At 39.5% G+C, this 14,046-nt stretch overlaps 1 protein-coding gene across 1 annotated transcript in view; it reads right to left on the reverse strand.

Annotated features, from left to right (window-relative positions):
* LOC122734527 (cytidine monophosphate-N-acetylneuraminic acid hydroxylase-like) overlaps positions 1-14,046 on the reverse strand; it is a 106,314-nt gene that overhangs the window by 15,849 nt on the left and 76,419 nt on the right. The window contains exons 8-13 of the mRNA XM_043975414.1: positions 12,807-12,888; positions 8,776-8,913; positions 6,856-6,991; positions 6,076-6,216; positions 3,591-3,765; positions 1,311-1,427 (exon numbers count right to left, since the gene is read on the reverse strand). Of these exons, the coding sequence (XP_043831349.1) occupies positions 1,311-1,427; positions 3,591-3,765; positions 6,076-6,216; positions 6,856-6,991; positions 8,776-8,913; positions 12,807-12,888 (789 nt within the window). The remainder of the gene's footprint in view (positions 1-1,310; positions 1,428-3,590; positions 3,766-6,075; positions 6,217-6,855; positions 6,992-8,775; positions 8,914-12,806; positions 12,889-14,046) is intronic.

The raw sequence follows: 14,046 nt of genomic DNA on the forward strand, positions 1-14,046 counted from the left end.
AGAGAAACAGTCAAAAGGATGCTATCAATGAACAGCATAATCAGAGAAGAAAGTGGGCTGGTCAGGGGACAAGATCATTTATGGGGTTTTTTTGTGGTTTTTGTTTGTTTTGGCGAAGGGCAATGTGGGTTAAGTGACTTGCCCAGGGTCACACAGCTAGTAAGTGTCAAGTGTCTGAGGTCACATTTGAACTCAGGTCCTCTTGAATCCAGGGCCAGTGCTTTATCCACTGTGGCACCTAGCTGCCCCAAGATCAAGTTTTAACCCAGTTGACTGACAGTCTGTCCATACCACTGGTAATCATGCAAAGTCATGAGAACTGGAGAAAGGCCCTTAGCACATTGGGTAGATTGCCTATGGAAAGATTTCAGGAAGACATGCATAAGAGACAGGATGAAAGGTCATGGATGGACTCTGCAATTCGCATTGCTAAAGATTGTCAACATCAATGAAATCACAGATCTGGTGAAATATTGAAAGTGTATGTGTATGTGCGGGAGAGTGTTACATTTTATATAATCTAAGATGAATGAATCTCCTTTTAAAGCTAATTTGGTTTTGTAAACCTGGATTTTTATGTATCAGAATTACTTAAAGTTGAACATACCAGAAAAGCAATAACAAGGTTGTACTATGTATGAAAATCCAGATTTTACAAACTAATAAATGAGATGTGAGAGTCTTATAAAAGTATTTACTACAGGATTGCTTTAAGAAGCAAAGTGTTTTAAATTTAATTTTATATGGAGAAATGTGATCTACATAAAATTTAGAAACCTATCTGTTGCATTAGGTATATTCTTACCTTTATGTCAAGGGTACTGCATGTTTGGGTCAGGATTATCATAACCTTAAGAGGGAAAGACCTGTATCTTATAGGATTTTGTATTCCCAGCTGCCCCTCACCCCCAACATCTACTTAGTTCAGTGACTTAGATTTGCAAATAGTTAAAGCTCCCTAAGTCTGTGTTGGCTTTTCTGAACCTGTTTCCTCACCTGAGGGCTCTTTAAGTACATGCCCCTTGGTGTGTCTTCCAGCTCTAGAACCATAAACAACACAGATGGTAAAGAATTCTTAAAAGATACCAGGAACTCACGAAAATAGACAACCACAGGACAGAGAGAAAAGGAAGTAGGTATCAAAGGTTACATAGCTCCCCAGGCATCTTCTGCTAAAAAGGTTGCTTACATATGGGAAGTGAAACTAGCATGGAGGAGGATGCCTCCAACCACACAGGCATACATAGCAGATCAGCAATTCTTTGTTACTGTTTACAGAGGAAGCAAGCATGCTGGGAACTGTTGCTTACTTCTTCATATGGATGATCCCGGCTGGGTCTTTCTGCTGGAAAGGATAAATCTAGAAAATCAACCAAATAGTTGTATCCTGTAGACAAAGTGTTGAAATCCTCATCCGTCTCAATCATCTATGAAAACGAGAGAACAATAAGGAGAAAAGCAAACTATTAACCATGTGAGAATCAGGGTGCCACCCCTCTGCTGAGAAAGACATTGTGAGAACCAGGGCAATGCCCCCCTGAGGAGAAAGCATGTAACTACCAACTGGAAGTTACATCTATTCCTAGAACCGCCTGCAAGTCATGTCAATCAATGCCAACAGCCAATTAGCTTGGAACTGTGTGTAGGGACCGCCCATCTTGCGGTCCTGCGGAGAGCTTCCACTGGAGAGGAAAGGAGATCTTTCTTTCCGCTGGAGGTCAGGTAGGACTAGCAGGTCCAGGGAGCTAGGCTCTTTCCTTCTGAGCTACATGTGTTCTTCCTCTCTTTTGCTAACTTCTAAATACTTTAATTAATGCTTAATGCCCAAAGAATGGTGCTATAAGAATCTTGTTTAAGGTGACCACTCAGATTTTAATCATAGCAATTAGATTTTAAACATCACAACCATCAGGTTATTAAGATCTTAGAAATCCCATTGCCAGAAGAAAAAGTAGATTGTGCTGTTGGCAAGGTTGGATGAGAAATTAATAATAAGATAGGTGGGTTTTATTATTTTTTTTTTTTGCAGGACAATGAGGGTTAAGTGACTTGCCCAGGGCCACACAGCTAGTGTCAAGTGTCTGAGGTCACATTTGAACTCAGATCCTCCTGAATCCAGGGCCGGGGCTTTATCCACTGCTCCACCTAGCTGCCCCCAATAGGTGGGTATTTTTTAAAACACACTTTTCAATGAATTGATCGCTGGAAAAGTTCATTTTAATGAATTAAGAATATTGCTTCTTCACCATGATGACTATATATATATACACACACATACATAAATATATATACATGGAGGAAGCTGAGTGAAGATGAGGGAAGATACTTGATTTCTGGGAGTTCTGAGCTTCAGTAGAGCTAAAGCTGGTGAGGTGCGTGTACTATGTCTGGCACCAATGTAGTGCACAGGTTGGTGTGTGTTTGAGGTAGCAGTGGTATCTACAGGCTGCCTAAGGAGAAGCAAACCAGCCCAGGTCAAATCCTCTGCAGCAGTGGGTCTGAGCCTGTGAATGGCAACTGTACTTCCAGCCTGAGAGTGATAGAGAGACCTAGTCTTTAATTTAAAAAAAAAAGTCTTTGATATATGAGACTTCAAAACCTTGGTTTTCTGTTTTCCCAAAACCAAGCTTTCCTCAGTGTATAAACCATTACCCTTGCTATGTTCACCTATAACATATGTTTCATCACTTGATGACAGTGAGTAGAGCCAAAGGACTAGTTTTCAAGAGTATACAGCAGACTAGAGAATAATCTTTTCAGGACATACCATATATCTCTATCTCCATATGGATATATACATGGATATGGATGTATATAGGGATATTTCCCTTTCCAAAGAAAGATGCAGCTCCAAATGCTATGGAGTTTACAATGTTCAAGTTCAACCAACTTTAAGTGTCTAATGTATCTCTGAGCACAGTGCTAGGCACTGAGAGAGATGCAAAGTGTAGTTGAGACTCAAAGTTTAGATATGAAGCAGTCCCTTCCCCATATAGCTTATAGTTCTTTAGGGGTAGTGATACCTATAGAGAACAATAATATCCAATAACACACAATAAGTGGGAGTAGGAGAAATGAGGGAAAGCATACAAAACAAAGGGCTATGTGAGATCTGAAAGGGGAAAGATCACCACCAAGGAAAGAGAGGTCAGACAGAGCTTCAAGGAGGAAGTGATATTTCAGTTGGACTTTAAGGGAAAAACAGAAATTCAACAGTCACAGAAGAAGCTATCCGGGGCATAAGGAGGAGGATGAACAAAGGTAAAATGCAGGCTGTGTACAAGAAATGCTTGGTGGGGGGCAGCTAGGTGGCACAGTGGATAAAGCACCGGCCCTGGATTCAGGAGTAACTGAGTTCAAATCCAGCCTCAGACACCTAACACTTACTAGCTGTGTGACCCTGGGTAAGTCACTTAACCCCCATTGCCCTGAAAAAAAAAAAGAAGATTGCTAAAAAAAAAAAAAAGAAAAGAAAAGAAATGCTTGGTGGAAAACGAATTAGGGTGTTTTAACCTAATGCAAACTTTATAAAGCACATTAGAAGTTCATCAAAAACAGAAGACAAATATTAGCACTCCTTAATACCATACCCTGATGACAAGGTTGTAATTCTTAAATCCAGCCCAAGTGAAGTACTCTTTTATCCAGGATGAGTGACGAAAAATTTCATCTTCTATAGCATCACTTAGTGTTTGCAAGTATGGCTCAAAGTCCCAAGAATCTTTATAAATCTTAGTTCCAGCTGGAGGGTTTATGATGCTCTTGCTGGGAGGGAGGTGAGAAAAGAGAGGAGAGGAAAAACGTGGGGGGTTGGGTAGGGGGGAGGAACAGAAGAGAGGAAAAGGAAAGGACAAGAGAGAAGAGGCAGCAACAAAAAGGTAAATTTAATGATTGCATATCAGAATTTATTTGACCCATTTCAGCGGTAAGCATAACTAACTATGTTACTAGATGAGTTGTATATAGTCTAGTCACTTCAGACTCAAGGAATAGCTAATTCACATCTAGTTGCTATCCAGATTTCCATCTGCATCATTCAACATTTCCAAAAGCCAAGTTTTTCCAATGTCTAAACCATTACTCTTGCTGTATTCCCCCACAAAAACTGTTTCATCACTTCCATTCTGGCAATGACTAAAGTTAAAGGACTAGTCTACAGGAATACAAGTAATCTTTTTACGGCATACCGCATATCTCCATCTCCTCTATATGTATATCCACATATGTACATACATATATGTATACACACACATATATATACACATATATGTATATGAATATTTCTATCTCCAAAGAAAGATGTAGCTCCAAATGCTATGAAGCCTTCAGTGTTCAAGTTCAACCAACATCAAGTGCCTACAGTGTCTGAGATACCAGGTGAACTACACCTCTCCAGAACTGGCTACTCTTCAGAGAGATTTTTAAAACTTTCAGTGAGACAACATGGTCCAGGAAGCATACAGAGTCCACTGTACTATCTACTTAGCACATACTGAATCCTCTAAACCCTTTTATTGAGCTAGCAAAAGACATCTAAGACAGACTGTTTATGTTTAGGTTTTTGGGCACCCAAAGCCTGGGCCAAAGCTACCAGTGGGACCATGGGAAAGAACTCTCTGTTGGACAATGTATAGTGGTTCTTCTACAACAAACATAATTGGTAGATTTCAGGAGAGAGAGTTTGTGAATTTTTTTAAAAATAGTTTATAACTGGATTTTGATCTGATCAGTTTCTTTGTTTTTTATTTTATGACTTTAAAAAATATATTCTGGGGAATCTAGGTGGCACAGTGGATAGAGCACCAGCCCTGTATTCAGGAGGACCTGGGTTCAAATCCAAACTTAGACACTTGACACTTACTAGCTGTGTGACCTTGGGCAAATCACTTAACCCTCATTGCCCTGCCCCCCCCAAAAAAATTGCCTGGAAAAAAAAAATATATATATATATTCTGAGAATGTGTCTATAGGCTTCACCAAAGGAGTCCATGATTCAGGTATTTTTTTTTTAGGTCAATGAGGGTTAAGTGACTTGCCCAGGGTCACACAGCTAGTAAGTGTCAAGTATCTGAGGCCACATTTGAACTCAGGTCCTCCTGAATCCAGGGCCGGTGTTTTATATACTGCACCACCTAGCTGCCCCCTTTGCCATGCTTTTTGATTAAATGTCTTTTGCTTTGAACTAATGAAGTATTGATTAGATGCAGGATGAACATGAGCAAAATTACATGGTCACAGAATAGTTTTAAACTGGAAATAAGTTGGCACAGCCATAAAAATTCCTTGAGGCTAGGCACTGTATTTCATTTGGTCTTTGTACCCCTATCACCCAGTACAGTCTCTTGCATTCAGTAATCACTTAGTATGTGCTTAGTAGATGGATTGGACTATGTGTCAAATATGACAATGCCAGACCTGGCACAGTACTATGAAATCAATAAATATTCATCAGATGAATGAATGAATGAATTGTAGTATAGAGGGAAAAGTCAACCTTAAGGAAGATGACCTGGGCTCAAAATCTAGCTGTCTCTCTTACTAGCTTGACTTATGCAAAGTCACTGAACTCTGATTTCGTTTATCTTCATCTTTAAATTGTAGATAATATTCATACTGTTTCACAAGTTCATTGGAAGGGTCAAATAAAATAATGATTATAAAACACTTCATAACTGTAATTTGTTGCTCAGTCATTTTTTAGTTGTGTCCAACTCTTCATGACTCCATTTGGGATTTTCTTGGCAAAGATACTGGAGTGGCTTGGCATTTCCTTCTCCAGCTCATTTTACAGATGAGGAAACTGAAGCAAACAGGACAAAGTGAGTTGCTCAGGTTCACACAGCTAGTAAGTGGCTGAAGCTAGATTTAAATTCAGGAAGATGATTTTTTCCTGATTCGCACCCAGTACTTTCTCTGTTGCACTCAAGATTAATTTCTACTACTATTACTATGATTATGATTATGAGAGCCACTGAGAAAGAGATTATTACTAATCTGGGATTGTCACAGTAGATGAGCTATGACTCAGTGCTAGAGGTGATTAATACTTCCCTCCATTAATATTTTAAATCTTACCTGTCTGTAGGATCTTTCAGCATTCTCCCCAGGTCTAGTACAGCACCAGGCTGAGGGGTCCATGTAGAAACGTTAGAGATTTTTTTTATGAGGTTGTTGAGTTCATTTGGATCATTTTTGGTATTTGTTTCCTTAATATACCTGTAAATGAGCAGGGCACTCTCAGTGAAGGAACTAATACTTTGACTTACACTGGTAGATTAGTATTATGGCAGGAAAGGTAATTTTTGTTTTGTTTCTTTCAAAAATCTTTTTTCTTTGATGGACAAAGGTAAAAGCTACCCTTGGGCTAATGTCTCTAAACAGGGAAAATTCCTAATAATCTCTTCCATTGTGGTTATACTAGACTTCTATTGTCCATTGTAATCACGTGGACATAAGATTATATACTGAAATAAGAATAATTTAGTCCAGGGGGCAGCTAGATGGCACAGTGGTTAAAGCACCAGCCCAGGATTCAGGAGGACCTGAGTTCAAATGCGGCCACTTAACCCTCATTGCCCTGAAAAAAAAAAATGCAGAGTGGGAAGGGACTTTAGAGGTCATCTAGGCTAGTACTCTTTGTTTTACAGATGAAGAAACTGACAGTCCAAGAAGTTGTGACTTTCTCAGTTATAAAAGTAGCGAAGGGAAAATCTAGCTTTTGAAATGAGATTTCCTGTGCTATGAATTTAATACCCTTTCCACTATAACTTTCACTCTTTCACTTTGAGTCACTCATTACCTACTTTAGTGTAAAACTTCATAGGAGATGACATTGAATATAATGCTGAGCCATACTTGTCTGATGGGTGGGACTCCACAAAATATCCAGCAAAAGGACAATAAATCCTGGGTTGTAGATCCTTCACCAGCTGGGCTTTATAGTTCAGGAGTTTCTTCCTTTCTGTTTTAATGAACTGGGCCTTCCACTCCTCTGAAATGACAAGAGTTTTAATAATTCTCTTCCATACTGTAAGAATCATACTTCTCTTCACTTGACCTTTTTTTTTTTTTAAAGAATCATACTTCTAATAACTGATTGCAGCTTTAACCCATTCAGAAAGTAAAATAGATGAATGGCAAAAGTGAAATAAGAAGCCAGACTGCCACTTTCCATTGGATATCATTAACAAAGAATTCTTGAAATTTTGCCCCCCACCCTGCCACCAGATATAAGTGATCTCTCTCCTCAAATCCTTTATATTTACTTCTCTGTTTCATAAAATTTCAGAGATAGAAGGAACCTCTAAAATGATATAATTCAAGGAGAATGGTTTAGAGCTGAGAGGGAATTTAGAGGCCATATAATTAACTCCTTCATTTCATGGATGAAGAAACAGTCCTACACATGGGAAATGACTTGTCCAAAGTCAGAGGTAGTGAGTATCAGTTAGACCAAAGTTTTGAATCCAGGTATTCTGATACAAATTCAGACTCATTCTGTCATATCACACCCTCTCAAGTCATCTAATTCTAGTTTAGATTCCCCACTTTGTTTCATTTCTCATAATATAACTAGCTCTAAATTCTCTTTTCTCTAATCTCTCCTCTTCTTCTCTGTCCCACTAGAAATATGTTCTGTGAAGGCATACAATGTGTCCTTTGCCATCCTCCTATGCCACACTTCCCAGCTTCCTTTTTTGTCTTTAATTTTAGAGGAGAAATGTGATTTAATTGGCACATGGAGCAAAAAATGAGGAAACTCCCTCTACTAATAAAGACTGGTACCTGCTCTGCCTGCAATTTATAGTTTTAGAGAATTGCCTGGGGGTGCAATGGGATTACAAAGCCAATAGGTATTAGAGGCAGACCTTGGACCTGGATTTTCCCAACTACCAGGTCAATTGAAGTAGAAGCTTCTTGGTGGCATGATATACCATGGTTCTCTATATGCCCCATCCACCAAAGCCATTGATGCACATTATAGGTATGTATTAATGGATGGATGAATGAAATAAAGAAATAGAAGCCAAGGGAAAAGATCTGAGTAATTTTTGCTTTCACTTCTCAGCAATGGAAAAGAGAGCCAACCCACTCACAGTAGGAACATCTCTAGGTAGATTAGTATGTACATGCGTGTATGTTGGTAGAGGAGTGGAAGAATTCCATGTTGTCTAAGCATGAGCTTTGAAGGGAGATCTTACTTTGGTAACTGACCTTAACATGTTTCTTTTAGGGTATATGTGGGAACAGCAGAGGAAAGAACAGGGAGCAATCTATAACAGCTTAAATTGGAAGGTCTGTGCTTCTGCTTTGGAGCTTTAGCTATGTTTTGTGGGATTAGAGGTGGAGAGAATGACACATGTGTGTCTCCTGAGACCAGCTGCCAACTGATGTTGTATTTCTCTTTTTCTTTCCATAGAGGGACACAGTGGAAAGCACTGGAATCAGCTGACCTCAGCTCTGACTATGGCAGTTTTGACTCAGCCACTTATTCCCTCTATGACCCTTAACCTCTTTGGGAGTCAATTTATTCATCTTTACAAAGAAGTTAGACTAGATGGTCCCTAAGTTTCTAGATCTGTGTTCTTGCTCTAGATCTGTGATCCTGTAGTGATGAAAGCTCACATTTCAATAAGGAGGAGGACATCATCAGTTCACAAACGGTCTCAATTTGAAATTGGCTAACCAAGTTCAGAGCTTTTCTATCCCATAAACACATACACAAAAGATTCTTTTAGAGAGTACATGTATCTACTTTTGAAAAGTTTAAGTTACCAGTAAACTTTCCACCACTGAATGTCATTGGAAAGCCAGATGCTCCTCCAGCAAAATCACTCATCATCAAATCAACATGCTCAGGAAGTCTTCCCCCGTTAGGTCGGGTACAATCCACTGTATTGAGGATTTTATGACCTAGGCAAAAATAGAAGGTGCAATATTCTCAAGGCTGAATCCTTAATGTAATTCTAGTCAACTCAACAAACATTTATCCGGGGTCTACTTTGTGCAAGGCATTATGCTAGCATAGGGGGGAGGACAGGGAAGTACAAAGACAACAATAATACCCATCCCTGCCTGCTGAGAGCTTTTGCTCCTATGGGGGGTGGGGTACAACATGCAAGGTCATCTGATGAGAGAGAGAGAGCACACTAACAAACTAGAGCTATCAAGCAGGGCTTCTTAGAACTGGTAGCAGATGACTTGAGCCTTAGCAGAGGATTCTGAGCAGCAGAGATGAATAGGAAGTATTTTTCATTCATTCACAGGGTACAGTTTGTACAAATGCATGGGAAGGAGAGATGGAAAGTGGAGTTTAGGGAACAACCTAATTCAACTTTATTGGAAGACACTGGGTTTGAATGAGAGTACTATGGATTAAGAATGGAAAAGTACATTGGAGCCAGATTACAGATATCCTTAAAGTCCAGGCTAAAGAATTTGTGTATTATGATCCTGGTAGCTCTTACCTTCCAGCCCCCAGATAATTTTCCTTCATTTCTCAAGGGGTTCAATACTTGAATCATAGTCTTCCTATCTACCCTAACATTAGCTCTTAAGTTTAGGCACCTCAATATAAACACTGATGTTCCCTCAAATACTTTGGCTTCCCAGTTTACCAACTTTTCGAACTCCCATCATCTGCATCTTCACTTCACCTCAATTCAGCCAAAAGGTAGTCATGCTTTTGATCTCATCATCACCCACAAGCATTCTACTTCCATTATCCAGATGTGTGAAATTCTTTTATATGCCCATGATCTCCTGTCCTCTTCTCTTTCTCGGTGTTTCATCCTCTCCATCACCAATGCAGCCTCCAGTCACTTCATCCCTATTTATTTTCCCTTATTGTCCCTTCACCCCTGTACTTATACCACTTTTCCCCTTCATCATCCTAAGGCTATGGTTAGTCAATTCAACTCTGTATTGTTGTTCTCAAACTAGAAGGGAAGAGGCAGGAACAGAGAGATACATACTATAGGAATAGGCCAGATCAAATTTGTATAAGCAAAATCAATTGCAGGGACAAAAGAAAGAAGTGGATGATAATATAAACCTAACAATCTATCTTTAAGACTGCTCTAGGGGCAGCTAGGTGGCACAGTGGATAGAGCACTGGCCCTGGATTCAGGAGGACCTGAGTTCAAATTTGACCTCAGACACTTAACAATTACTAGCTGTGTGACCCTGGACAAGTCACTTAACTCCAATTGCCTCACCAAAAAAAAAAAAAAAAGAACTGCTGGGGGCAGCTAGGTAGCACAGTGGATAAAGCACCAGCCCTGGATTCAGGAGGACCTGAGTTCACACCCAGCCTCAGACAATTGACACTAGCTGTGTGACCCTGGGCAAGTCACTTAACCCTCATTGCCCAGCAAAAACAAAAAAAAGACTTCTCTAAATCAATGGATTAGAGAAAAAATATTTATTAAGCACTATATGCCTGGCACCATCCTAAGGTCTGGGCATGCTAACACTAAATCACCCTTTAAAAGCTCATAGTCGAGGGGCAGCTAGGTGGCACAGTGGATAGAGCACTGGCCCTGGAGTCAGGAGGACCTGACTTCAAATCTGAACTCAGACACTTAACACTTACTAGCTGTGTAACCCTGGTCAAGTCACTTAACCCCATTGCTTCACTAAAAAAAAAAAAAGCTCATAGTCAAGAGCAATGGGGCAATGAAATGATGCACCCTTTCCAGAAGCAGGAGTAGTATCAATATTCTATCTCTCACGTGTATGTGCATAGATTTTTCCACCATGATTAAAGTGTTTTTCTCCCTCTTTTATACCTTTTGAATCCCTGGTCCCCATCAAGACTCACCTCAAGTGCCATCTTATACTTAAGGGCTTTAATAATCTCTCAGTGAAGGTTAACTTACTTGGTTGGAGAAATGCTAATTTAATGGGAAGCACACTTGACTGGAAGATCAGGATTCTAGGCCTGACTGCCATTAATTAGAATGATCTTGGAGAAATTCCTTAACTTCCTTGAGCTTCAGTTTCCTTATCTATATTTTGAGGATAATAATACCTGTCTTATGAGAATTGAAAAGAAATTACATATGTGAACAATGTGTTGTAAACTGTAAGTCATTATATAAGCCTAAGAAATTAACCAAAAACCAAGGTGGGTGGAAAGCTCAAGGCTAAAATCTTTATTATATTTTGATTTTTCAAGTCAACAAATTCTTTCCTTATATAATAGGCTGGCTGTGTTGATTAGGGCATGCCCCTGACAAAGCTCTTAACATGACTGAACCCTTCACTCTAGACAGTAGCTATTTCCAAATGGTGGAACTCCAGGCAATCAGGTGAGAGTATGACTAGATTTGCACAAACCCATCACCACCGAAGAGGTGGGGGAACAACTGAAATTATGTTTCCCACTGGTTAGTGGAATCAGTGACCCCATCATGGCAAATGATGAGTGCCACTATAGAGAACAGAGGACAGAGGACAGAGGGGCTCTCTGTGCTTCTGAAATGAAGTACAAATGCATTTTTGCTGCACACTTGCTAGGAGGGAATCACCTGGTCCTGCCCCTCATTGGGAATGAGTAAGAGATCCATGAGGAAACTGAAGCCTAGAGAGGTAAGTGACTTGTCTAAGGTCATGCAGGTGATAAGTAGCAGAGCTGGGCTTTCAAGGCAGATCCTTTGATTACTACTTCTGGGCTCTTTTCACTATGTCATGTCCTTATTGGACATTTAGTACTTCTACTTACCATTCCAGCTTTATTTCTTATCAGTCTCTTCCATATAGTCAATGTTCCAGTGAAGTTAGAATAATAACTGGGCTATTATTAGCTTTGTCCTTTTCTGCCTCTATCTTCTCTCTTCCCCTCATCTCTACCTCATTAAATCCTTATTTTTTTTCTATCTCCCTATGGCATTATTTGCAGGATTTTTGGAGCGATCGCGTTGTGAGTTTTGAGAGCTTACTGCCTTTCCTCCGCCATCTTTGCTCCACCCCAGAAATCTCTCTCTCTCTAATAGACTGTAAGTTCCTTGGGGGCAGGGATCATATAATTTTTCATCTTTGTTTCTCTAACACCTAGCACAGATCTATGCACATAGAAGGTACTTGATAAATGTTTGTATATGAATAATAATAAAAACAGACAATATGGTACAGTGGAAAGTCCCTGACAAAGTCAAGACACACCTTTTTAAAATCCTGGATAAAGATTTGAACTTAGTCATATTACTATGTGTATTATTTAGATAAATCATTCCACCTTTCTGTCTCAATTTCCACATCTGTTAAATGGCGATAATACTTATAGTACTTACCTCAGGTGGTAGTTGTGAGTAAAGTGCTCTGCAAATTTTAAAGCATTATTTAAATATGAATGCTACTGTTATACCTTTTTTTCTTCCTTTCAAAAAGATAGAATTGAATTTACAGTGTCAAACAAAAGGGCTGGCCACTGATTTTAGTATACAAAGCAAAGTGCCAAAGGTCTGATATGAAACATAAAAGAGCTAGGCACAGTTAACACCTGAGCAGCTGAGTAAATCCAATCTTTGGGAATTTATTCCATAGCATATCTGCCTACTATAACAAAGTAGTCTTTGGGCTAAGATTACAATGTATACCACCCAATACAACTAAAGAGAAAGAGAGAGAGAGAGAGAGAGAGAGAGAGAGAGAGAGTTTGCAATAGATTCTACCTTATAAAAATAAGAAAAATAAAGAAAAGAGAAAGGTTGCAGCTGTCACTTGATTAAAATCTATACAAAGTTCCTGTGATACTTTCTATGGACAATACATCTCATTGTTGAAAAGATTTAAGTATATCATACCTTTATACTCCACAATGATGCAAGTATCCATTTCAGGATGAACACCATCCATCAAGATCATGAATCGAAGATTCTGATCTACCTGGAATCAAACAATAACAACAGTATCTGTCATTGTGAGCTTGACTTTTCAGCACTTATTTAACAGGTGTTTATCAGGTATCTACTATTGCCTGCCAAATTTAGTGCCAGACAATCTGAGTGGATTTTTTTTTTAATTAAAGCCTTGCCCTTGAGGACCTTGCAACCCAGAAGGAATAAAATGTATTGAAATATAATATAAGGGAGCAGCTAGATGGTGCAGTAGATAAAGCACCAGCCCTGGATTCAGGGGAACCTGAGTTCAAATCCTGCCTCAGACACTTGACACTTACTAGCTGTGTGACCCTGGGCAAGTCACTTAACCCTCATTGCCCCGCCCCCCCAAAAAAAGAGGGCTTAGAGATCAAAATTTGGAAGTCAGCAACATACAGGCAATTAACACCTTAATATTATATGAAATCAACAAGGGAGAGAGAGGAGAGAAGGGGACTAAAGATAGAATGTTGGAGAACATCAACATTTGGAGAAAGAACTAGCAAAAAAGTTAGAGAAGTGGTTAGATAAGTTGGAGGAGAATCAATCAGTATCATGAAAGTCAAGGAAGGAAAAGTTATCAAGGTTAACCCCTCCTGCCTCCTAATTAGGCTTCTGAGCAGGCTCAAGAGTAGAACAGCAAGCAGATCCTTCTGGCTGGCAAAGTCGAGTCTAGCAAGTCACTGAAGAATTAGCCTCATGTCTCTTCCCTAGGTTTCCAAACTAGTTCGAAAGCACAATGGGGCTAAGGCCACAACCTGGACAGGCTTTTCCCAATTCACAATAATACAGTGGGTTGAGCAGTTGAAGGCTGTGCTGACACAGCTTGTCTGTGAACCTTTTAAACCCCAGCCTTCATCAGCAGACTTTATTGTTACTCTATCTAAATTCATTCCCAATGGTTAATACATTCTTATCCCTTCCTATTCTCCCTATCCAAAGAACAATCTTCCAACCTCAACTAATCGCTTCCTCATTCCCATCTTCATCAACTCTGCCCTTCAATGTCCTCCAAGTGTGACTTCTTCATCCACTTTGCTTTCTGGAAAGCCGGTTCTATTACTTTCATCTTAAGCCTCTTCCTATTCTTCCCATTTATTGTTTCCCTTGTGACACTGAATTCCAAACCATCTTATTCCATACTGGTTGTATTTTTGTCAACCCC

The sequence above is a fragment of the Dromiciops gliroides genome, chromosome 1, assembly GCF_019393635.1.
Source record: "Dromiciops gliroides isolate mDroGli1 chromosome 1, mDroGli1.pri, whole genome shotgun sequence".
NCBI classification, from domain to species: Eukaryota; Metazoa; Chordata; class Mammalia; order Microbiotheria; family Microbiotheriidae; genus Dromiciops; species Dromiciops gliroides.